The following is a 26,511-nucleotide window of genomic DNA, read 5'->3' as shown; positions in this document are numbered from 1 at the left end:
AGAAGCAGATATGGCACCACCCTCCAAGATTTATGGGCAGGAGTTGACAGTGTACACCTGAGAAAGGTCTGTCTAGCTGCAGCCTAGAAGTTTGGGCTTATGTAGGAATCAATTGTGAAAAATTTTGTTTGAAAAAGTGCACCCACAACTTGTATTTGAGACTGCTGGGGTCTTTGAGTTAGCAGAGCAGTGTGCTAGGTGACTTAAGCACCCAAAGATGATCAGAGGGCTGAAGCACCTCTTCTGTGAGGAAAGGCTGAGAAAATTGAGGTTGTTCAGCCTGGAAAAAGAAGGCTCTGGGGTGACCTCATTGTGCCCTTCCAGTACCTGAAGGGGCTGCAAGGGAGCTGGAGAGGGACTTCTAGCAGGGGTATATATTGACAGGACAAGGGGGAATGGCCTTAAAATGAAAGAGGGAAGGTTTAAATTGAATATGAGGAAGAAATTATTCTCTGTGGGGGTGGCGAAACACTAAAATAGGTTGCCCCTAGAAGTTGTGGTTGCCTCATCCCTTTGAAGCATTCGAAGACAGGGATAGGGGCCTGGGTAACCTAGTCTAGTGGAAGGTGTCCCTGGCCGTGGTAAGTGGTTGGGACTAAATGATCTTCTTCAAGATCCCTTCAGTCCATACTATTCAGAGATTCTGTGATTCTGTGAGTTGAAGTCTTCCCTTTGCATTTTAATTTTGGCATGTTTGTTATCTCAGCACTTGATATGAAATCTAGAAAACTGCGGTCTCTCTGACTTTAACTGGAGAATTAAACTTGTCAAGTTCCCTGAAGGTTTAAAGTGTGCAAATATGAATATTCTTATCATGCTTGGATTTTTGTAACACAGTTTGTGCTTCTTCATACGCTGTTATCAAAATGTACATATACTCCAGTGGTATTGTTACATTACATTAGTGGGGATTAATGCTGCAAAACCCTATATCCGCAGCCAGAGGGTGAACCACATCATTTCAGAAAGATCAAGGGACTGCAGTCATTTACATGTGATTGGGTTTTCTTGGATGCATATGCAATTTCTCTGCACCCTCCTGTACAGCACTTAGAGCCGGGCTCTGGTCTGAAGAAGGCGACTAATGACAGCAATTATTTATTGGTCTTCCGTCTGCACATCTGCTTGGGAACATAACTCCTTGGCTTGGGTTAAAACAGCAGTGAGGCTTTTTTAACCACTCTGAGAGAAAAAATATAAATAATGCAAGTAGTTATGCATTCCCAACTTTATCCCTTCACTACCCACTGCCTTGCTCTGACAAGGATGGTTCTGAGAAATACACTCAGGCAGAAGTTGTGAACAACTGGTCTTGCTGAGACTCTTCCTGAGCCTCCTTCTGTGTCGTGTTCCCTCAACACCAGAAATATCTTTGCTAAGACTTCCCTAAGACTTAAGTAAACATATTCATTGGGTTTTTTTCCCTCTCATGATAGCATTTTCATCAAGGACCAGAAGACAGCACCAAATGATGGTTGGGTCACATGGCTTTATTCTCTGTTTTGATGGTCGAAAATGAGACATATGATTGTCTCATTATGTATGATGTTAGTAGGGAGAAGGACTTGAAATGATCAAGATGATCAAGAAGCTTCCAAACAGTGAAACTATGTGACCAAAGGAGTCCTATAATGTAGGTTTCAAATGCTCTGTAATTTAAAAGTATCAAGCTTGTTTCTACATTCTGTTTTAAAACAACTTTACTCCTTCTTCTCTGCTCTTCTTCTTTGGAATTTTTTCTTTGTGGAAGGACTGACTTGAAACATTTCAGGTTTTTCTCTCTGTTGTGTATGGGGTAAACATACAGCCAAGCATGAAACAGTTATTTACTAAGAATTCCACCTTTGTGGTTACTCCATTGCTGTGATTACATTTGAGCAGCTCTAGATTTCAGTACTGTTGCTTTCAGTTTTTAATTAAAAGTTTTCTTAGCCACAGACCAGAACAACAGGGGGTTTTGTATCTACTAACAGTGCCTCCCCCCACCCCCCAAAGGTTCAGCTGTGAGTGAAATGCTATTAAAAGCAATATTGGTACAGACGCCAAGTGGAAAGAGACAGCAAGCATGTAATAAAGAACAGTTGTTTCACAATGAAATGTAAATAAAATAATTATTTTAAAACAGGTTTTCTTCTGTTTATCTTCTTTTAATCTCAATTTTCCGTAAGAATAATAATAGTAATTTTCAAACTAGGCAGTGGAGACTTTGATTCCACTTACTGTCTTAGTAATCTTGCACTGAAATGCTTGTATTTTTCAGTGCTGGTACTTAATTTTAGTAATCAACCCCTGTGCATTGACTGTCTTGTAGGTGTACTTTCTACACGTACAGGTTTTGATAAAGGCTTGCAGACTTCATTTAGTTAATCAGGATAAGACAAAAATGAGACACTTGATGGATTTTTCATAAGGACACACATTTTTGTTTACAGATAAGTGAACACATTAGGTTGTGCAACAGCTGTGTCTAAGTAGATGTAGAAGTAGGCATTTATGCTGGGCACAAATTTTTTTCTCCACATATGCAGGCATAAGGCCCAGGTAAAAATGTAATGCTTAGTTTCTAGACAGTGCACAATGTCCTTTGGTCAGTTACTTTATACAAACATGTTTCTTTGTTACTGTGCAGGAGGACTCTAGCATTCATCATAAAAACCCAGATGTCAGCAGAATAAGGTGACCTTTCCAAAAGCAAACTTACAAGAAAAGTTCTTACATTTGAAGGGCTGCAATTGACTTTCTAAAATTATGGTTAATTGTTCATCTGACCCATTTGTTTAGAAAAGGTAGTACTGAGTCCTGTGACACTGACAGTAGAACTTTGATCATGGGGATCCAGTATGCATTGCTTGAGGGCACTTGCTTTTATAAACAGGATCTATGATTGTTAATGTTCTTCTGAGTATCCTAAATCAGCATATGGAGCATACATATTTCAGGTGTAAATACACAGCCTGAGCTTGATGCTATTACTGTTGTGTTGCATTTATTTATTTGGTATGTATTTTCATATTTTTAAAATTAAGAGTATGGAATATTTTTTTAACCAAATTTTTGCAATGGGTAGTTCATCACTAAAAATCAGCATTATGGTGGATCCTTTCTGAGTCTTCACTCTATGGCAAACTGCAGTAGGAGACATTCTGAAAAACATGCAAATGGATTTAGAAGAACACCTTTAATTGCTGGTTCAAGTTTAAGAAGAGGCATCAGCAGCGTAATATGGCTGTACTACAACTTTGACTCCATTGGAATTCTGCTCAGTGTTTTACAGTGCCATGCATGTTCTGTTACATGGCATACACCTACACTGGCTCAACCAGCGGAAAACCTACAAAAACATGCAGATGCTGAGAGAGATGCAGGAAGAACTGAAGAAATAGAGGTCATCGGGTGTGAGACTTCTAGGTATGCTCTTCTTTTTGTCAACAAAATGACATAATACTTGAACTATTGGTTTCTTTTACCTGATGTCTGAATACAGATTTGTTTGTAGTATTTATTGCTTTCTTGTTGATAGGAAGTTGAAGAAGGGAATTAATGTTGAATGCAGGGCAGTTCATGATAATCCGAAATTTTTTTTCTCTTTTCCACGCCTTTAATAAGACACAGTTGCATGGGCCAGTTTGATTATTTTCTTAGTGACATGGAAAAGCAAAAGAGAAGGCCTTGCAAATATAAATTAGTTGTTATTTGCTCATTTGAAACTGGCAAGGAAACAGCTAATGTATTGCTCCATGACTAGCTCAAAGTTACTGATACCTGAACAGTTTTATGTATCACATCATTCATGTACTTGCTCATTGTTCTCTCACTGTGTTTTCTGTTCTTGGCCTGTCCGAGTTCATTTGTGGCAGAGAGCTCTTTTTGGATGCCTTTTGGTTTCTGCTGTCCTTTGTTTTAAAATAATCATACTGCAAATCTTACACTGTTGGAGCTCATTCTTGCTTTGCTGTCTAGATCATGAGCATCTGACACATGACAGTTCTCCATTGCTGCAAAACTAATCTAGTAACTCCATGATTGCTTTTTGTCTCTTTTTGCCTCTCAAAGGCACTAATGTGAGGATATTTCCTGACTCCTTAGTACCTCTTTTAATTAATTGACAGTTATTTCTCTTTTATTCAGAAAGAGAAGGTGCTGGTAAAAACTAGCTACACAGGACATTAATAGCAAAACAATCAGCTATTTAGGCTCAATTTAAGGAAAAGAAATTTTGCTTCCTTATTGTCCTTCTCTTAAATAAAACGTGAGGTGGGTTTATTCTTTTGTCCACACCCATCTTTATGCTTTGCTTCTTGATAGTCATCTGCAAATCAAATCCATTGCTAAACTGAGATACTCTCTCTCCACCTATACTTAAAATAACCGTAAGAGTTGTAAGAAAGTGAACCCACATGATCTGTGTGTTTTCAGTCTGTGTAGTTGTTTGCAAACTGCATGTAGTTTGTTTTTACAGTACTCTCAGTGTGCCAGAGAAGAGCTAATCATGTGGGTATATAGTATATTGCTTCTAGTCCTGTCAGGCCATCAACGAGCATGGATCTGTGCTGAGGCTTTCCACCTTAACAGAGTCCTGGAATTTGGACTGATGTAACCTCTTTATATTGGGTGGAGGGTTTGAAGTGTGAATCACCATTGAATTTACAAGGGAAAAGAAGCTCAAATACCCACTGAAGAGACTATATTGATGTAAGGAGCTGCAGTGTTGGATGTAGAACTGACACACAGTCTTGAAAAGTTGATGGTTTAAGGGAGACGTTAAATGAAATTAAATTAGTCTCTTGTATACCAGAGGTGGCTAAATAGCTTTGTTTATATGTTTTTATTTGAAAGATATCACCTGCTGGCTGCAGAGTGGGTGGATTCAGCTTCCTTCTGGAGCCTGAGAAAATCATTGAGGAAGATCTTGCTTTCTGCTGCATCCTAAAGACAGTATGGAAGGGGAGAGCATCTATGAGGTTGATTCTGGAGATGGACTGGGAGGTAGGGATGCCTGTCACTTATTTTTGTTTTCATCCCAGATGGCTGGTTACAGGAATCCCTTATGACAATGGACCTTGGAATTTACAAAGAGCAAATGTGGTAAAGGTGCCTACAGTTCATTGATTGTATTTTGTCACTTTACAAGCAGTCAATAAAAATTTTTCAAAACAGCTGCGTCTTAGAGGAAGTGGTATATGTAGACAGTGGATGTTCTGAATGTTGTTATTTAGAGTCTGAGATGTCCCAGAGGTAATACAAACACTAAATACTTACAATAAAAGTAAAGCCTTTTTTCTCTTTCTTTGTTTCTCCTTTTTCTGTCTCACTCACCAACTGTATTGCACACACTGTTTTGTTTGTATGTTTTAACTGGACTACAGAAAATTGAATGAAGTGATACTGACTCTGTCTTCTATACTAGTGACCATGTGTAGATGGACACTTTTCACTGGTCTAAAATAAAGAGTCTTTGTTCTTATTTAGCTACAAATTCTACAGGTGTCTTTTGGCAAATTAGGTCATGTCATTGCTGTGGTTTATAATTTCCATAGTAGGGTGAAAAACTTCTCAGAGAGTGTAATATTACATATTTCAATAGGGCTGCTGATTTTGTCTGTAATGCAGGGGATCTCTGACAAGGTGTTTGGATAGACCTGTCTGTTTTAAATTCCTGGTTTAACACAGCTTCTTCTGAGACTAACCAAGCAAACATCTTTAGTTTGCAGAACAGCTTGAACTGCCTAGGTCAACTCACTGTTGAACTCAGAAATCTAAATATTACGGGAAAGAAAGAGGCTCTACATTAAAAGGTTGTAATAACATAAGACTCAGTGTGCTGACATCTGTTTAATGGTTTAGATGTTTTCCTGTAACTGAATTGTAATAATGAAGATTAATTTTTTTCTGAGTATACTGTGCTTGTGCTAAGATACCTTCTTTCGTGTTTAATACTTTTCCTGGACCCTAGATTTATCAGCAGTTTCCACAGTGTTATCACTGAGTTTCCTTCACATGAATGAGTTGCTTCCAGACACGCATCAGTTGGGCTGACATGCAGATATGTATTCCTAAGCAGTTTACTTTTTTTTTTAGTATAGAAACTGGTGGTTCAAGTTAGTTTTAAAATTTCGTATAATACTATTCAATAATTATTTTGTCTAAATAATAATTTTGTCATAATAAATTTTAATAAGAACAATGGAAGTATTTAGGCTGAAATGATGCCTTTCTGCTAGGCAAATGAAAGGTAACAGAATATCAGCATTCCCTTTGACATTCTGAGCATTTGTATTGCCCTCTCCCAAAGTCTTGGAAACAGCTGGAGCCATTGTTATGATGGTTACTCTCGAGTACTAGTTCAGGCCTTATCATCATATGCTTCAGTCACTGGATCCCTGCTGCATCTTTGTCATGGATTTCATGCCAATTTGAGCATGGAGGATTTGTTTCAGTGCTGAGGTCACTGACAGTTTTGTATCCAGTCCTCCTTGAGTTTGACCTTTTTTGTTATAAAAAGGTACTGCCCTTGATCCACATTTTTCTGATTTATATAGGCAAGAGTGAGTGTGTACATTTAAATAAACAGAAGGAATAATGATTTTTCTGGCTTGTCCTCTTTATTATTTGGATTCTGACCTGAGATTGTAAACTCTTCAGAGAAAATTTACAGTTTTGGGGAACAGAATAGATTGTCATTGACATAAGTTGAATAGAATTACTGGCAGGAGAACAAAATCTGATCTTGCACATGCTAGGGCCATACTTCCAGGAGCATGTCAGTATTTCCAGCATACATTTATGTATAGTTCTTTTTCGGAAAATGTGTGCTTGCATGAGTAATAGTGTACTAGTTTGAAAACAAACCAGTGGGAGGCACCAAGTCAGAATAACAATTTAATGGGGAAGTTAAAGAAAAGGAAGGAAAAAAACTAAAAGAAAACAGTGGTTCAAACTGACAGAGTCAAGATACAACCTGAGTCCCTGTTAGGCAGGGTGGTGGTAGCAGTCTGGTAGAATGGTGGCTGCAGTCCTCTGAAGCGATGATCCTGTAGAAAAAAGGGTCTGCTCCTCCTCAGAAGGTCCAGTAGTGGCTGTGTAGCTCCTGTCCTCTGGAAATCCAGTGGAAAGGCCTTGTCTCTGGTGTTCAGCCTCAGCTTATATCCACGATGGGATGCTTGGTGCCTCCCTCTGGGTGGAGCATCTCACAATGGGGTAATGAGTCATGAGGCCAAGTGTTGATTAGGCTCATTAACAGAAAGATAGTCCGGAGGGAGTTATCTCTGAGTCATGCGGCAGGACAATGATGGGCAATTAACAGCAAGATAGTCTGGGGGGAGGAGGCAAGGGAACACTGCCCCATCTGATTTCAACACCTCATGAGGATGGTGATAGAATACACTGCAACCCAGGACAAATAGTAACCACAGAGTACTATTTCATATTTTGTCAGAAAGCAGCTGATGTGAATTCCTGGATAGTGCTCAAGTGAAAAAAAATTCCTTGCTTCATCCGTTGTAAACAAAATAAAGGAAAATCAAAAGAAGCTAGCCATAAAATCCCATTCTGAAAGTATGAGAAATGGGTAAGAGTGATCACTCTGTGATGGTCAGCCCATCAAGCATTCTTACCTGATGAGCAAAGGAAGTATTGGAAACTCACGTGTTTTAAAATCAAGGGCAACTAAGACTTTGAATGTAGCTTTGCTGAGTTTCTTGGGCTCTCTTTGTCCTGCTTTTACTTATTTCTACTTTTGATGTCTACTGTTTGTGGAGCCAAATTAGCAATTTTTCAAAGTTTTATGGAATGTGAAGTAAATAAAAGTGTGACTTTGAAATAAAGTAAGTATCTTTCAGAAGATAAAGGGCATGCATACTTTCTGAGATAGTGTTTAACAAAGCCTGTATTCATCCTATATATATATGTCTGCATTTATAATATATCTTGAGGTATGTACAGATCAAGCACAGATGTATGGTTAAAATTAGGCTGATTTCATGTCTGAATTATGATACATCAGAGATCTGAGATGAAACAGAAATGTTCCCATTTTCAACATGTACAGAACATATCAAGCAATTTATCATCAGTATGATGGAATCACCTCCCAAAAGCGAAGTATATTTTGTTAATTCCAGGTCTGTGGTCTCTGATGTAGGAGTTTCTTGGGAACATAAAGTTTTCCTGTAAGACTGCATGAGTTTGGAGCTCAAAACACCTTAAAATTTTTTTGGCCATTGTCAGATACAGAAAACATATTAACAAATATGATACCCCATAGTTCATTATTTCCTTAATAGAAAACAAGGCCACTATTTTCAGGAACCCAAAGTAAGGCTCTTCCCCTCATTTTAATTTCAAAAAAAGTACATGGATTTTCATGGGTGTGGGTGGCTTGTAACACTCTATAATGCCAGTAAAAGCTCAGAAATTATGCTTATAGACCAAGTAAATCAATTTGATACTGTGGAGTTATGGACTTAACTCTGGCTTGGTTTAAAAATCAACCCTAATATTAAAAGCAGTTTAGGTAGCTGTGCTATGGGCATTTATCTTGTCATCTTCACTTGATAATGCTTATTAGGAGGTTTTGAATACCTCTTAAATGATGCACAAAGAGGTACAGGGCTGAGATTTCCCCTGGCCTGTAAAGCCAAAGTCACTGAGCATCCTTACAACGCAGGCAAAGAGAGTCTCCTGAGTAAAGCCGCCCTAAACACGGTTGAAGAAGAGGCAGGGCTGTGATTCTTCACTGTGCAATGCAGTAAATACCTATTACAGCTGACCTAGAACAGATGGGTACCTCTACTTCAAAGCAAAGACTCATAGCCTAAGTTGTTGCGGGAGGAATGTATGCCTTTCCCCAAGTGCAAGAACTCCGTAGTGGGGTGACCTTGGCTTGCTGCCAGGTGCCCAGCAAGCTGCTCTCTCACTCCCCATCTTCAGCAGCACAGGGGAAGAAAGTAAGATGAAAGAATAAGGAGAGGACATCATTCACCAATTACTGTCACAGGCAAAACAGACTCGACTAGAGAAAGATTAATTTATTGCTAATTAAAAATACAGAAAGTTAGTGCCAAAAATAAAATACCAAACCGAAAACCACCTTCCCCTTGCCCCCCTCTTTTCCCAGACTCAACTTCCCTGTTTCCTTCCTAACTTTCCTGCCACCTTCTGCCACTCCTGAATGGTGCAGGGGGAATGGGGAGTGAGTTGCTCTCAGTCTATAACATTTCATCTCTGCTGCTCCTCATGCTCTTCCCATGCTTCAGCGTGAGGTCCCTCTCAAGGAATACAGTCTTTCATGAACTTATCCGACATGGGTCCTTCTCCACTGCTTCAGTATGAATCCTTTCTATGGGGTGCAGTCCATCAGGAATGTGCTGCTCCTACAGGCTACTGTTCTTGCCTGAAAACCTGCTTCTGCATGGGCTTCCTGCATGGGCCATGGCTCCTGTCCGGAGCCTGCTCCAGTCTGGGCTCTCCATGGGCTGCAGTTTCCTTCAGGGCACCTCCTCATATTCTAGTGTGGTGTTCTCCATGTGCTGCAGAGTGAATATTTGCTCCACTGTGGTCCTCCACCGGCTGCAGGAGGACAACCTGCATTGTCATGGTCTTCTCTATTGGCTGCAATGGAATTTCTGCTCTGGTGCCTGCAGAACTTTGCCCCTTCCTTCTTCACTGACCTTGGCATCTGCAGGGCTGGTTCTCTCATGTTTTCTCATTTCTCTCTCACAGCTGCTGAACAGGTTTTTTACCCTTTTCTAAATTTGTCATCACAGAGGTGCCACTTGTGGGCTCAGCTTGGGCCAGCAGTGGGTCTGTCCAACATGGGGCAGCTTCTGGTCTCTTCTTACAGAGCCCACCCCCTGCCAATACCTTGCCCTGAACACATACTCTTGCAGTAATTCCAGAGCAATATGCTGCTTCAAATGTATTCCTTATAGATTTGATACAATTCTTCAAGGGTATTGATGTTAAGTGACTACTTTGATATATTCCTAAAAGTGATCACTAAATCAGGCAAGGTAGTGTTATCTGTATTTAGAGATGTTTCTTCAGAAACTTTTAATCCTTTTAGTTATGGAAAGATATAACTATTAATTAAAAGTGAAGATCAAGCTCTATTATTGTTCTACTTTCATAACTTGATTTTTCGGCATTTAGTCCTATTTGTTTTTGCAAAGACTCTGCCATGTATTGATGTATATGTAGAATCAATACTGTGGCACACGTTTTAATTTGCTCTCTGAACTGTGTTTTAATAAGAATCTGAAGATTTGCTGCTGTACAAAAGGTATTACAGGGAAGAGACTGGGGAGGGGTCAAATAACTTCTTTCTGTTGCATTGTTGATATTATGCCAGATCTGATTTTGGCCTGGTGTTTTCACTTGTAGCTCTTGTTCAAGTAAAAAAATCCTTCCTGCATGTTAGCAAGGCTGCAAGCCAGTTGCTATGGTATTCAGCATTCTTTTTTTATTTTTAACCAATTGGCTGGCTTTTGTAGTGATTCAGCCCAGAATAAGAAATTGGTCACATAGGCTAGAGCTGTATCAAAAGAGCAGGTATTTTTGGCTTAAAGAATCTGAAGAGGTTGGGAGAAAGGCAGAATTTGAGTTTCAAGAAAATATCACAGTCTATGTATATGGTATATATTGTGATGTGTTACTGAATGCTAGTAATGGTGGTAAAAGGCACTAGTCCTTTTCCAGGATGATGGTAAAAATTGAATGACTGAACTAATTTCTCTATATTGTTTTATCACCCAAAGGTATCAGTAATTCCTAGCTAAAAAATTATTAGTTTTTTTTAATTCTGTATCCATGTTTGATTGTTTTTCATTGTGTTACTAAATGGTAGTGTGTTTCTGACAGGGTGCTATTTGCACATAGAGAATTGCCAGACTCTGCTTGTCTGCTCAATTTTAGTGTTGCTGTTTGGCTAATCAGAAAATTCTGAACAACTGCTAGATAATCTATAAGGCTTTTAAAGTTCTAATGATGCTGACACGTACCTGGCAGTGCTACAAGGATAAAAGAAAGACAAGATAGAGAGACGTATATTGTGACAGATGAACTATTCAAAACAGGAGGACTTTTGCTGGTCCAAGAAGGTTTTAAGCTTCTTGGCTTGAAGGCAAAGTAGTTGTCCTACCTACCCGGTCTGCTACTGTATCAGCAGCACAAATAAAAGACAGAGCTTGTTTTAGACAAAGCAACTTCCTGCTGGATTAATGCCTATATCAAAAAATGAAACTTTTAGATTTAAGTTTAGAAATCACATTTGAAAAAAACAGTGCTCCATACTAAAAGCCCATCAAGATGTAAACAATACACCTGATAAGTATATGGAAATACATATTTGATTATGGAAATAACTAGACAGAGAAAGGATTTCCTCTAGAAATGTTTTTTGTCTGTGTGCTCTGTACAATAGAGGGGAACAGTCCTTTCCCTGTGGATAGCAGGATATTCTGAAGAAGCCTTTGCCTTTTCCTCCCAGAAGTGTCATGAGAGCTTTTGTTTGCTGTCCCAGAGCCTTATGTGCTACCCCTTCATTTCTGCATGCAGGTAATAATGTCCCACTGTGGACTAAGGTGCTGGCAGTGAATGATGATAGCTCTGCTCTCGCTGTGAACAAAACCACCTCCTAGTTATCAGGGGTTTGACTAAGAATAGTAACTAAGTGATGAAGTTGAATCTTGGAGAGTCTTTAAATGATGCTGGTAGAGACCGTGAGCTTTTAGACATTCATAATGGCTCAATTTCAGTGTTTGAATTCCTCACTGTCACTGGACACCCAGGTAAACCTCATTGTGCAGCCACCAGAATAGTAAAGCAGAACAGTAAAGCTCTGATTTTCAGGTTTCCAAGAACGTGGTACATGACTTTGCAAGAGATCAAGATGAAGATTTGCATCAGCTCAGCAAACTATGAAAAATCCAGCTTCCAAGATAGTACCAAAAAACCCCAAAGCAAACCAGAACAAACTGAAAACCAGCAGAGCTTAAACCAGTCATGTCACAGGAAAATAAAAGGAAGAGTAAAACTCTTCCTTGCTTATAATAAGGAGTAAGTATTAATTTATTGCACTGGGATTCCTTTATCCTAATAAGTAGAACATGGGTTGTTTCCCATGACTGTTTAGCTAAACAGGCTAAAGTCTTTTTAGGTCAGTTATTTATTTTTCTTTATGTCAAATCTATGCTTTAAAAAACATTAATGGAACAATCTCCTATGTTTTTCAGTGAAGCGAAAAACCTAGAAAAGTCTGGGTTGAGTTTATGGGTTTGAATGGTCAAATTTAACACATGTGGTGTTTCCCATTTATTTATTGCCACTGGATGCATGAGTACATAAAAACCATACATCGAGGAGATGGTTTTTAAGCACGCTCTCTTTTTACAAATGGGATTTTAATTACAGAGTTCATTGATATTTTATCTTCTGATATTTTCAGTTGAGATTTTTATTGTTATATGAGTTTTTAATTGTTTATTAGTGTTTTTTAACTTACTGTAAAGGAATATTGCAAGATACATACAAATGACCAGTAGTCCTTATGCCATTAGAGTATGGCAGATACTTTTGCATTGTAATAAACATGGGATATTTTATATTGATTTTTCAGCTATAAAAAAAAGCTATCATGTAGATACAGGAGGGAGAGCAAAGAATGAGAGCTTGTTTTTCTTGGATACAGCCTTTTGGTGGCATGCACTTAAAATGTATGGAGGGCACTTCTGAAAAGTATGGCTAGTTTGTAACCATTCTGGGTATTAAAACACTGTGGAAGACATCCTGAAGGTGATTATGAAATCAAAATCTTCATAAGCACACTGCCATTAAATAAGTGACAATTATTGTCCCTGGTCTGGATTTTCACTTGATATCAGGGATATAGTGACTTTATTGAGGGATGATGGTTTGAAATGTAAATGTAAAGGCCTCAACAGAAGGCTTCTAGAGAAATAGAAATACAACTTGTCAGAGTTCTTGTATAATTGTTTGCTGCAAATAAATGCTTAGATTAGTTCTTCCAGTGGTGACATAGAAGATCTAGAAATAACTTAATTTGTTCTTGATTCAAGAAAAATCAATTATATAATTTAAAATGTGTTGAGCATCTAAAATTCTTAAGCCAGAAAGTGGACAAGAATATTCAAACTCTTGAAAGCAATTTCCACAGTGGCCCTTGCATTTTAATACTTTTTCAAGAACATTTATACAAGATATTAATATTGGTTGGATTTTGGGTCACCCCTAACGTATGCGTATTCTCCTATATGACTTCATCTAGATATTGCCCTTGGCTAATAATTCCTCATGTCTACTTGCCACCCAGCTTCTGAGGCAAGTCATAAAGAGTGGGATTTCATTTAGTAGAGTTCTGCCTTTTTAAGCAAAGTGCACTGTGAGAGATGGGAAGCGTGCTTAAGTTTGGTTATATGAAGAATACTCTGTGCTCTGATGGATTGTTCAAAGCCATGGCTTGCTCCACGTTGCTTTGCTAACCATTCACGTGTTGCAGACACAGACTGATAGTTCTTCACTGCTTGTACTGAATCTGCAAGTGGTGATGCACACCAGTCCCTTACTGGTGTAAGTTTTGTACCTCCACTGATTTTGGAAATTATGTATTAGAGATGTGATATCTACATACCCAGAGAACTCACCTCATGTCCACCAAAAGAATAGTGTGGGCTTGATTCAGATTCACCGTTTATTAAAAGTACTGCTTTTAATAGTGAAAATACAAGTAGAAAGAAAATTCTCTCATGAGAGAGTGTGGTGCATGCAAATACACACCTGAATAACTAACTTGAGTGGATTGCTGCTGTCTGGACTAGATTCCCATAATGACAAATGCCTTAATAAAAAGAATTGCTTTGATGCAGCACTTCATCTTTCTGAATTCCAAAGCTCTGCAAATTTAAATATAAGCATGTGTAAATAAGCATTGAAATCAACCTGAAATGTATAATAGATATTCTTTTTTTCCTACTCAGTGTTTGCATGTATTTGCTTTCTGATGTAACTCCTAGAAAAGAAAAGCTTTTGAAAAACGAAAGATGCAAATTAAAATGGAGAATAAATTTTTTCATGGGTCCATAAGATTTTTGTCTTTGGCTATACACACCTGGAATGAGGCTGATACTTTGTACTGCTTTGGTTTGAATACCAATATTAATATAAAATCCGGTTCTTTAATTTCCTCTCCTTATATTCAGATGATTTACATTCAGTTTATGTCTATGAAATAGAGCATTTTATTTATACACTTGTGTGATTTTTTTTCCTTTATCACTTTTTTCTTTTTCATTAGGAAGATCCTGCCTTTAAAAGGGAAAGAGCACCTGTTCTCTAGATCCTGTAGAGTGATTTTGCAGGCTCCATTTTAAATTTTATTGACTGAAGCAGGTAATGCTTCTGCAAACTGCTTCAACAGGCATTCTGTTGAACTGTTGATGGAGGGTAAATTGATTAATATGAGTTGAATCCCTTCAACAGCTATACAGTGGGTTTCACATTAAGGAATTTTCAAGGTACTGAATTATTTCAGTGACTTAGATGAGGGCTGGTAATTCTAAAGTTAGTTTCTACTTCTTTGGAGTTATGAGAATGAGAGAAGAAACTCTCTTGAGTCTCAGCTAATTTCACTGATGTAAGTGAACATAGGAGTTAGAGAGATCTGGGCTGCAGCTTGTAACTCATGTTTGCAAGTCTGGGAACATCCACTGAGGAAGTATTTTTCTATTATTGAAAGTGATTGGGAGAACAAGGTGCTTGCTTGCTTACAGGGTCAGCAGTTTTGTTCCTGCTTGAAAAATTATCCTTAGATGAGGAGAGTTTTCACCATTTTTGTCTTGAATTTCTTTGTTTTTTAGGGAAAGCTATAAGGAAGCTTGTGCGCAAGGCGACTCTGGTGGCATCTAGAATCCTCAGATTTCCTTGACTGAATCCATCTGGGCTTAGCCCTAAATATATTAGACAAGCTGCACTGCTTGCACTGATAAATTATATCTTCCAAATGATAGACCAAGGTACAGTCATGTATACTAACCATTTTTGATGTCATTTGACTCTTGATTCTGTTGCTTTTTGGGTAGTTGTGACAGTACAATTTGTCCCCATTCTCGTGGACTATCTCTTCACCAGTGCTCTCAAAAAAAATTAATTGAAAGAGACTTCTGGCCTGGCTCTGGCATTTGATGTTGACAGTTCCTTACAAGTCTGCAGCTTGGTGGGAAACTTAGCCTCTCATGGGATTCACAAACTTGCTTTCAGTGGCAAGACAGTGGGATTGTTAGCAACACAACTTTATTTGGTTTTACTACCCATGGAAGAGTGCAAACCTAAATCAAAACTCCACTTCCTTTTTGACACATTATCATTTTACTTCGTATGCTCAGCAGTCATAAAGTGAAAACAGGCTATGTTCTAACAAAGCATAGATTTTGAGTATAAAATAACATCTGTATTATCCAAAGGAAAAAATAGATCAGTAAGTACTATTCTAAATGATAGTTAATAATTAAGTTTTTATGTCTGCTGTGGTATCTCTAGCTAGCTGTTGGAATGAGCAAGCAATCTCAGTGCCAACTAGCTGCTTTCTGAGGTCAGAACTTCTCTTTTCTGTTTTAGATGAGAAAATATTCTTTCCTACCTGTGTCTCTCCTGAACTACAGGGACATAACTTTCATAATACAGAATGTTACCAGTTTAAAGATCATTTTGGAGTAGTACACCTAAAAATTAAGACTGTTTAAGTGGGGTTTTTTAAATGTCTTATATGAGCATGACATTGGAGGAATATTAATCCAATTGTACAGACTATTACAACTTCGATTTTTGTATAGTTTAGATATTGAGTTGGGAGACTTCAAAGCTGTCTTGTCTTTTGCTCAAAGACAGGGGGGATGCTTTCTGTGTGTATCTTCTTGGTTCATTTGTGCTCCTTATTGGGCTGCAGCTGTCTGCTGCCTCCACCTTCAAATGCTGAGCTTTATCCTTATTTTGGTGTTGCACCCAGAGAACAAATCCTTCCAGTGGCTTCTTCCTAGTGCACTAAGTACTTGAGAGAGAGTCTGGGTTCTCCAGTGAATAGTTGTTCAGATTGGCTGATACATTTGGCCCCCTGTGAATGTCCGTGCCTTGCCGAGGGAGGTCCCGTACCAACCACAGACTGAACCGTCAGCTGACCACAGTAAAAGCTCACACTCAGTTTGTGAGTTTTATATGTCTTGGAATTTGCTGTATAACATCTGGGTTCTGTTGTCTGGCAAAAGAATATTAGATTTAAAGAATGGGTGCCACTGGTGTTCAACCTTGCAAATTTGGTCTATAGATGACTTTTCTTTTGACTGTAGTTGCTTTGAAATATATATATTTGCTGAGAGGTTAGTGAAAAGTTTCAATAGTTTTCCTGCCTAATTTGTACAATACAGGAAATAATTGAAAAATATGTCTGTCTTTTCCACTGACAGCAACAGGTCACACTTTTGGCACACAAATAATTGGTAAATTTTCTATGTGTATCACTACTAGAACAGGAAGATGAGTAGATCTTTTTTTGCTGGGGTTTGATGCAGTCTCTGATATGCTGCTGGCTGTAGTGGTCTATGTCAAATTCTTCCTTATCTTCTCCACTGCCAGGTGTTTGTGATAAGTCTTTATATCTATTTTAAATCTATCTATTCAACATCTGGGCAGGTCAAACCCATTTGAATCACAGAGCCACAGAATGGTTTGGGTTGGAAGGGGCCCTAAAAGATCGTTTAGTTCCAACCCTCTTGCCATGGGCAGGGATACCTTCCGATTGAATGTGAGGTAAATTAATTTTCTTAGTTCTAGGAAATTCTGATGGTATTTTACGGTGGGTTTAAGTTTTAAAATATTGTGTTTCTGTGTTTATTTGCAATCCTTAGGAAATTTTTGGCTGCCAATAAAATAATTTCAGAACAGGAAAGGCCTTGAGAAAGGTTCCTTCTCAAGAGAAAAAGTGGGCACTACATTGCAAATATCTGGGAGCTGGCAAGAAAATGAAAGCTAACCATATGCTTTGGCGTGAGGCTCGAGTTTAACGTGTGGTCTGGAAGTGCTGGATGTGGACAGTCTATCTTCCAGCCCTTGATAAATGAGAGAAGAGAGGATGGCTTAGGTTCTCCTTAACCCCACATTGCACCACGACTAGAGCATGAAGAAGTTCTTTTAGCATAGATAGTACCACAACAGTAGTGAAATGCTGAAGATGGTTTTAAAATCCAGATAATAACTGAAAGAGTTTTAATAGTCACTAATTTCAGAATTTAGAAATACCTGACACCCAGGGATGCTGCTACTGTTAAATGAGAAGCATGTTTAATGAAGTTAAGCAGTGAAAAATTGGAAATTTGCTCATTTTTTTTTGTAATATGCTTTTGCATTTGGGTGTATAATCACAGACTGATTTTATATTGGCTTAGTAGTCACTCGGTGAATTAATTAAATTATAGAAAGGTATCTTGAGAAGTATTACTGGCAAGTGAGTTTCTTATGTGATTGTTTTTCAGAGCTTGATCCTTTATTTGAAAGGTCTTCATATATAACTGAAGTTTTTAAAATGAGACTCAAGATGCTCCAGCTGGATGCTAGCTGGAGTTAAAATGTGGTGATATACAGCTCATGCTATTAAGTCTGCTTCCTCTGTGTGGATAAGTGTCATGGGACACAAGTGGAGAATGCAGATTTCAGTGTTCATTGGAAGAAATTTCTAGGTTGGTTTGGGAGAGGATTGGCTGTACTAATGTAAGAAGCACACACTGAGACAGACTTAGAATGTAAAGGAGAGAAAGTTTTTGTTGTTATTCTGCCTTGCTCTGTTCGAGCAGTGAATATAATGCAGTATTTTGTGGTGTTTGCTTTTGTAGTGGTTCGCTTTCTCTCCCTGCGTGCCCGTCTGGAAGCAGAGCAACCATGGCTAGCAGCTCAGGGGCTGGTTCTTCAGCAGCAGCACACTGATGGGAACTTTATGTACGCTCAGCACTGTAAGGTCCCTGAGCACGTGCTCACTGTGCTGCTATTTACTGCTGCTCGAGCTGCTTCTGACAAGGTGATGTACTGGCACATCAGAATCCTGTATTGGTACATCATCAGGAGACAGCATGATCAGTAACCATGCTCCCTTGCAGGGCAGTGGTTATAAATACACCTCAGGAGGAGATCACTGCTTAGCTTTCTCTTCTTGCTCTTTCAAAAAGATGTTTTCACTTCCCTGTGTTACAGAGAAGGTGCTGACTCAAACAGTGTTATGCTGTACATTTAAAGATTCCAAACCCAATGTGCTGTCACAGTTCTTTGATATTCAGTGCTATGGTTTTTGCCATTAAAATGTACAGGTTTGATAATTAATGAGTTTGCATTTCTGGCAATGTACATGCTTTGCACTGCTCCCTTGTTTTAAAAGTGAAATACTTGGCATTTCTTGGGGAAAGTAGGTAATTCTGATCTTTGAAGGAAAGACAGAAAAGCTTATATCCAATATAGTATTATATTATATTTTATTATACTATTTGATTTTAGTGTTTTCTGTTAGGGTTTTATTTCTTCACCTATTGATGTAATGAAGCCATTAGTGAGTTTATATTGGGGCAGCAATTAATAAAGATTAGTTTAAGTATTAACATATAAAAAAGTTATCTGCCACTTAGTTGATGGGAGAAGTCATGATTAGAGAATTAATATGATGACTAGATAGCACTTGTGCTCTTCAAAGTTTTAAATGCTGCGTGAGCAAAATTTAAGAAGTGGCAATTGGTTTCAATAGCTGATGTACCCTTTATATATTTAGAAACCTAAGCAGCTAAGCTAATTTCTGCCTTCAGAAGTTGTGTAGAGTCTTTGCATATTTTGTGTTGCTGGTAGTCTGGACATGCTCTAGCTCAGACTAAAATACAAGCAGCTGATGCTACTTTGCATAGTAGTTATTTTTAAACCCTCTTGTAACTACACTTTGCAACTTTTTGTTGTCGGATATTTGCCAGTATAATTTACCTTGCTTGCTTTAATAATCCTAGTTAATACATTGTTGCTCGATTGCTCTGCAGTGGGGACATACTTCTTTTCTGCATATTGCAGAGATTCAGACTAAAGCATATGATCAATAAACATGTGACAAAGTAAACATAGTGAAATGAACAAACAACAGAAGTGAAAACACAACCAAAAAAACCCCAAACCCCAAAACAGAAGCCCTCTCTCAATCTGAAATTAAAAAACCCTCAGGTCAGCTTCTCTCCATTTCCTAAGTAAAAGCAATGCACACAGACAAAGTAGTGTATCCTTTCTATAAAAGGTCTGATTCTGGAAATGGGTGTTCAGGGATCACTGAGCTGTGCTTTCTAATGCTATCGAATATTCTGCTGAAGGCAAAAAACCCCAAGCCCTAAAAGGATTATTGAAGGAGATCTGCATTCTTTCTGTTAAATTTAATTGAAGATTTAGAATATGTTTATTCAAGTTTTACCCATTGACCTTCATGACTGATAAATTTGCAAACAAACATTCCGTGTACAAGGTAACTACTTTTGTTTCTGTTAAGATTGATGAACAGAAAGGAAGTTATGTTTAAATCATTAGGATATCTATGCATATATTCTTCAGTGTTGTTTGCCAGCATTTTCACTGATCCAACAACATCAATAAAAGGCTGTGTAAGCTCACAATATCTAGTTACAGTCTACGTTTACTGTGTTACAAGTAATTTTCATGCTGCTTCTGCTGTGGTAAAGGTAATATTGGGATGTTGCCATGCTACTCAGTAAAAGCTAGGTGCCCTAGGGGCACTGATTTACAAATTGATGGAGTTCATTCATGTTGTTCTAGATATCAATTAATTCTAATTTAAGCATAAAACCTGTTAACAAAAACTTGCCTTTTAATTAAGAAGTAACAGAAGGCCCAGATTAAATAGTGGGTCATTGCTAAGTGTGAGCCACAGGATAGTCTATGGTATTGGTGGGGGTGTTGTGGACTTTTTTTATTCCTTCTTGTTCCCAAGGGCCCTTACTCTTCTCTTAGAGTTATCAGAGTCCCACGGCAATAGTAGCTCCTTGTGAAGCACCAGCTGGGGCTCCTCACAGCCTCCCCTGCCAGCTTATTTCTGATACCTTCTTGGCACCAGAACTGGCTGAAACCACACTGTTCTTGGGACACTCTCCTTGAATCAAGCTGTTACAACACCTGGTGTCAGTATGTGGAAGAAAAGCAAAAGAAAACGAAAATTGTGGGTGTGGAGAAACAAGAAGGCCGTCATTGTACTGAGCACTGTGTCAGCTTGTTGCTTTGTTTCTGCTGCACTTGCAGCAGAACAGAAGCTCAATGTGCTTATTGATGTCTCTCAAGTACTACAAATCCTTATCTTTCTTGTCTGTTGTTTAATTCTTAATCATTTGTAATAAAATATTCAGCAATCTAGTCCATGGAATAATACTTAGCTGATCTGTTTTCTCTACAGCAAAAAACTAGCCCAACCCAAAACCTCATCATATGCAGATATTAGAGTTACACAGCTCACTGAATTCTTCAGAAGATTTTTCCATTTGTTTCCTACTGATATGACCAGTAATATATTGGATTTTAATCCAGCTTGTAGAAAACTATTTGATAAAGAAATGTGTTACCTAGGAAAATGAGCATCATTTTATCAAAACTTATATCAGCGCTTTTATCAAAACTTAGTAGGTATGAACCTCCTAATAAAATAGGTATAAGGCAAGGAAAGAAAAGACTGCTGTGGAGATGTTAGTTTGATTAAAATGTTTTGGTAAAGAATCCTTAATTATTTTAAAGAAAGCCACAGTGGGGTCTTTTCTCCTGTGCTGATAAGTAACTGGGAAGTTTTCATATTGCATTCAAATGTGTGATATGCAATGAATTAGTTATTAGCTATATCTCCTTGGGGCACGTGCACTATAAATAGCTTTTCCATGTCTGTGGCTTTATTCTGCTCTGCACTATATTCTGAAATTGAGGACCAGAGTAAAATGCCTCCATTCAGCTGCAGTCTGAAGCAGTGCACATAATACAGCTTAGGATTTTGCAAATCAAGTTTTATTTATTTTTATGGTACACAAGAAAATAGAGGACTCCTTCATTCACTGACCCTTAATTTTTCAGAGTCCCAGGAAAAACAAAACACCTGTTGTTTGTATTACATCTGATGTTGCCAACAACAGCAAAAAGGGGGAATCTAGGTTTAGTTATTGAGTAAGATCTATAATAGTATCAGTTAGAGTGGAAAAAGGCTTTTTACTTAGGTCTGTGAAAAGCCCTTCCTGTGAAGCCAGGTATCAGCTGGATTGGCTTTAAATTTTGCTGTAGTAGCAAATACGAGTGAACTGGGGCCATAAATTAGTTCACAGCTTTGGGCTTTGAAAAGCAGACTGATTATAGACCCAGAAGCCCGTGCTCTTGTCTGTGCTACATGAATTCTGGCATGTTGTTCATCTGGAGTTTTGTTTTGTAAGAAATAAGAAAGGCCACTGTCCTTGCTTAAAACTTACCCTACTTTTACATTGACAAACCCAACGGTGCGCCCAGGATAGCGCCTTGCAGTTACTGGAATCTGAAGGTGTTAAAATTGCTATGAGCTTAGCTCTCTACCTTTTCATTCAAAATTCTCAGAAATCCAGGATTATACCCTATGTGTTACTCTTTCACCATTCCAGATGGGAAAGTGATCACTGTAAGGAAACTCCATGTTGATGTTTATAAAAGCTATAGCTACTTTTTCAATGCTGGCAATAAGTTTGAGCAAAAATGCTTTTCACCATGTTTTGACCATTTCCTTGATTTTTTTAGGTCTTCCAGGACTGTTCATAGTTGTGTTAGTGTACAGAATACATCAGTGAAGGACTCTGTGGCAATCTTTGCCACACAGCCAGGTCCCTGCCACGGCAGCCTGGTTGCTCATACTGCCCTTAGAGTTGTGAATGTCTGGTGAAGAGTCTCGGTGTGTAAGGTGCCAGCAGCAGCCTTGCTTCTCAGTTGGGTAGCAGTGACTTTCACATGAAGTACTGTGAGAGGAGTTTGTGAGTCAAGGAGGATAAGAGAGTGCAAGGAGACATCCCCAAAAGATTCACCTGCTGCCCTGTGGCTTCCAGTATTGTTAAGTCCTCAGTAATGTATCGTTTTTTATTCCTCTTCGGTGGGTACACAGTTAATGGGTCAGTGCTGTCTGTCTAAACTTCAAAAAAAATGGGAATGCCTGTACCACACGCCACATAGAGGTTTCTAAAAAAATGTGATGCAGATTCTGATTTGAAACACAGGGTCCCAGAGTGCTTCAGTATGCAAGTTATAAATGCCTTGGCTTGAAGTCACCCAATTCTGACTTAATTCTGATTGATGTGGACTCAGACTCTGAGTGAATCTGTGGAGCATCCTGAGCTGTAGATGTGTTCAGATTCTTAGCGAATTCCTGAGCCTATGCTGAGCTCTATGTGGAGATGACTTGTGAGTGGCCACCTTGTTTGGTAATGCTGTAGGAGAGGGGAAGAAAATGGCAGGAATCGAGTGGACACTGCCCATGACGAGGCACCTTGGAAACTGAGAGCCTTTAGCTTCAGGCTTAGACCAGAGGAGTTTGAAGGCATTGGTTCTAGTTTTGCTTTCTACCAGGTGAGAGGCAAAGCTCAGTTGGGATTTTCAGCATCCCTGCTGTCAACTGAGACCACAGCCTGTGTAGTGATGGACAATTTCCAACAGGATCTGTGCTACCACCACAGCAGCTCCAAGTGTATCCTGTATCAAATGTTCCCCCAACTATTCTACACCAATTGCACTGTCATTTGTCATGCTCTGTGTCCCTGTCCTCACTGGAGTGTGGCACTTTGTGGCATTAAAGTATTTCTTTACATCTTGGTACCTTGAAGTTCAAATTACCACCATGCAGCCAGGCCCCAAGAACTGAATCAAGGAGAGAATAACAAAGGTGAAGGATGGCCTTTGAGTAAGTAGCTGCTGTGTAGGGAGGTAAGCAAGTGTGCTTAGCTACTCCTCTTGTTACATTATTGAGCAACATACTTGTTTATTTAGTTATTCAATAAAATGGTATAAGGCAGAACACTACATTGCTTTAGAGTAGCTGCAAATTTTCTACTGAAGTGAAAAATAGTAAGTACAGGTTTAAAATACACTAAATATTTTTATGTATTATGGTATATTTTAGAGTGATCTCACACGCAGCTTTGGAGGGATATATCATAAATACAATTATTATTATCCTTTATGCCAAAATGACATTGACATTGTTTGAGATTCTCATGAATAGCATAGCTCCAGTGAAGGAAAAGGACAGACGTGGTACCTTCTGTTTAAGTTGTCAAGGTTGGCTGAATTCTCAGTTAATTTAAAACCCTGCTTTATGGCCTCTATTACACAGGTTTCTGCTCCCTCCTTGAAAGCTCTCTTCTGGAGTAACGAATGTAACCATAAATGTCGTTGCATTTTGTTGAGGTTTTTTCTGCTCTATTCTATGTGGGTTTGGTTTTGTTCTTTTTACAGTAACAATTGTGTTGCTTCATAGGCTTTTAGGGAGGTCTTTGTACTTCTTTTTGGTAGGTCTTTAGAGCTGGATGTAAGAACAGAAGATTCAGTTTTAAGATGCAAGGAGAGTCCTCATTTTCTGTGCCTGGCAAACTTTCCCTTTTATCCCTCAGCCAACTTCTATCCAGTCCACTGGTTCTCCTCCTCTGTGTCATGCTCGCTAACTTTTGCAGATTAATTTTTTATGAGAGGTACTATTAAAATGACTTTGGAGATTCACATAAATTATCTCTGCAGCTTTCACTTGCTCTCTGTTGTTGTGTAGAATTTACTAATATTTCTCCAGTGCAGCCTGTATTCTCTAAATCAGTTCTGAGTGTTTTTCTAATGTGTGCATTAAGTAATTTCAACTTGATTTTTTAAAGAAGTAAAATATAAAGTATCTTATGCAAACTCTAATCCCGGTGGAAGGGAAGCAGAGAAAGTGTGTCAATTTTGCTTTGTCGTTTACATAGCTACCAAGTCTTCATGAAGGAAACTCAGCTGAGCCCTGCCTACCAGGAGCAGCCCTGGTAGATCCTGTGTCATTGAGGTGCCTCTCTGAGGTGCAATTCTTTTTCTTTGTTCCTTAAAAACACAAGGGCAGCAGAAAATGCTGACCTTCATTAGCAGAGAACTGTGAAATGAGGGTTTGCCGTTTCCCTTCCTCTTCAGCTTGTCCTGCCAGGAGAATAGACAGAGCTTCCCTTTGCATTTGTTGAGATTTGTCCTTGAGTGCTCAAGTCTGAGCAGGAATTTGTACAGGAGGAAAATTATGAAATGGTCCTGGCAAACATGAAGGCTAATGGGAGGCCTGGAGGGTGGTTGTAAGCAGCCTGCTCTGTCCTAAACTTGTAAAAGATTAACTGCTATGGTCTGTGAGATGATTTTTATATTTGGGACAACAGTGGTGAGTGTTCTTTCCATTTTTAAGGGTTGGTGAAAATGCTTTAGTTTCATGTATTTATATATTTGTATTCGGCAAAGCCATGCCTACAAACCTAAGATGTGAGCTAGCCATCTAATTTGTTCTGCAAAACAGAACATATTTTAATATCTAAAGGTATTTATAAGGTTGGCTCTCCTACATTATTTTCATATTTATTTTTCTTCTAGTAAAATATTAGTTACTTTTTATTGTTGTGAATGAATCAATTCTGCTTCATTGCAATTTCATTTAAAGGATTCGATGTCATGTATAGGAGTGGTGATTTAGTTACAAATTCACCATATGAGTTTTTATTTTCTAAGAACCTTAAAATTTCCTTGCTATTTACTTCTGAGCTGCCAATCGGAACAAAACCGAACCTCTGTTACTTTTCAAATGTAGCTCAAAAGCACTGTTGTTGATTTGAGGGGTTTCCAACATTTATGACTGGTAGGAAGTGCATGTATAGGTATGAAGGTTAATTAAATCAAGAGGTGAAGTTTGTAGAACAGGGAACGCTTCATTAGGCCCTGTGTGAAGTAACATGTACAATCTGTTCACAATACCCCAAGTGCCATTCACTGAGACAGTGTAATTACAGCTTACACACAGTTTCATTAGTTTGTGTTTCTTCTACTGTGGTTGACATGTATGTTGTCTTCACTGAAACCCTGAAACAGAGGAGGGACTGCTCACTGGTGGGCATCTGAGCATGCTGACATTCAGCAAATCACTTTTCCTTTGGGCTCTAAAATGTCTTATCCCAGATTTAATTAAGCTTGTAATTCATCAACTGGCACTTTTTTTATTTCTCAAATTCCAGATCTAGCTAAAGACTTGTGAGATGGCTCTTCTTGTATGCTTTTTCTTATGTTGTTGTTGCTGTTGTTGTTGGGGGTTTTTTGCTTTAAGCAGAGGGAGACAATAATTATCTTTCCCAACTGCTAGTAGTTTGCATTTTGTCTGGGTAGTTTTTAAATTAAGAGTTCGTTCATTTTTATTTCAGGCAGGATATTATGACAACCTGAAGATGCAGTCTTTAATACACATCTCTCTTTAATGTGCATGGTGTTTAGGCAAGTGTAAAATCTAGGTGGCTGTGAAGATATGGGGGCTTCAGTGAAAGTTTAACCATATAGATTCCCAAGAGTTTCTTTTAATAACAACTTATGCTACTGAGCTCTGTGAATGCACTTAAATAGACTGAAGTGTTATCACAAGTCCAGGAAAATTATGCATTTGGTTGATTCCTAGAGAAGGACAGTTAAAGCTCCAGTTCTGATCTCCAAAAGTCAGAGGCTGGATGCATACATAAAAATCTTGGAAATACATGAGTGCAACTTAATATTACCCTTGAGATAAGTCCCACAGTCCTATTCAGGCAAGAGAAATTGAGGAAGCACTTGGAGGCACAGGTCTGTAGACAGAAAAGCAATATTAATGAGGGTAATAAAGAGACTAGAAAGGAGGAATGAATGATGAGCTTTATTGCAAATCTTATCTGTACGTAATTTCTTTATATTAAAAAAACCTGCATGTTTCTTCTACAAATTTAGACTAATGTAAGAAGAGAACACAGCAGGGATATAGCAGAGGTAATAGTAAAACCAACCTTCTGTTGTCCTCTTTTTGTCCTACTAATGTGTTTAAATATCCTTAAAACATTTATGTTTAGAACTACTATATTAAGACAATACATGTTCCATCCATGCCATGTGGTGTCCCAGCTCTGCCAAGCCATGGCAGCTGCCAGGGTGGTTGTGATCTGTCATCAGTTCTCTGACTGTAGTCTGAAAACACTGAAAAGCTTAGGGCCTGTTCCAGAGCTATTTTACCCTTCGTTACTTATTATACTTTTTTGGTGTCTAGTAAAGTAAATAGTAAAATATTTCACAGAAACTGCCTGCCAAATTTTCTCATGCTAGGAATTGGTGTTCTGTTTTGAGATGACATCCTGGGTTAGTATCTGTGTTCTTTAGGTTTTAGATATGTCTCGGTTTTGAAAGACAGGTGTCTGCTAAGGAAGGCAGAGGCCC

The 26,511-nt window shown here is 38.5% G+C and overlaps 1 protein-coding gene across 7 annotated transcripts in view; it reads left to right on the top strand.

Moving 5' to 3' along the window:
* The window catches only part of PPP2R2C (protein phosphatase 2 regulatory subunit Bgamma), a 210,000-nt gene that overhangs the window by 103,833 nt on the left and 79,656 nt on the right, over positions 1–26,511 (top strand). Inside the window, exon 2 of one of the 7 annotated variants that reach the window (XM_042053877.1) lies at positions 14,871–15,026. The exons of 5 other annotated variants lie outside the window; for them this stretch is intronic. In XM_042053877.1, coding sequence (XP_041909811.1) covers positions 15,014–15,026 — 13 coding nt within the window. In that variant the 5' untranslated portion in view covers positions 14,871–15,013. Of the gene's footprint in view, positions 1–4,836; positions 4,987–14,870; positions 15,027–26,511 lie in introns of all 7 variants that reach the window. One more of the 7 variants, XM_042053875.1, reaches the window with a different exon arrangement.

Source organism: Corvus kubaryi, unplaced genomic scaffold, assembly GCF_017639235.1.
Source record: "Corvus kubaryi isolate FWS band 111438036 unplaced genomic scaffold, C.kubaryi_AGA036_p1.0 split1-131, whole genome shotgun sequence".
NCBI classification, from domain to species: Eukaryota; Metazoa; Chordata; class Aves; order Passeriformes; family Corvidae; genus Corvus; species Corvus kubaryi.
This window is presented reverse-complemented; position numbering and strand designations above follow the sequence as displayed.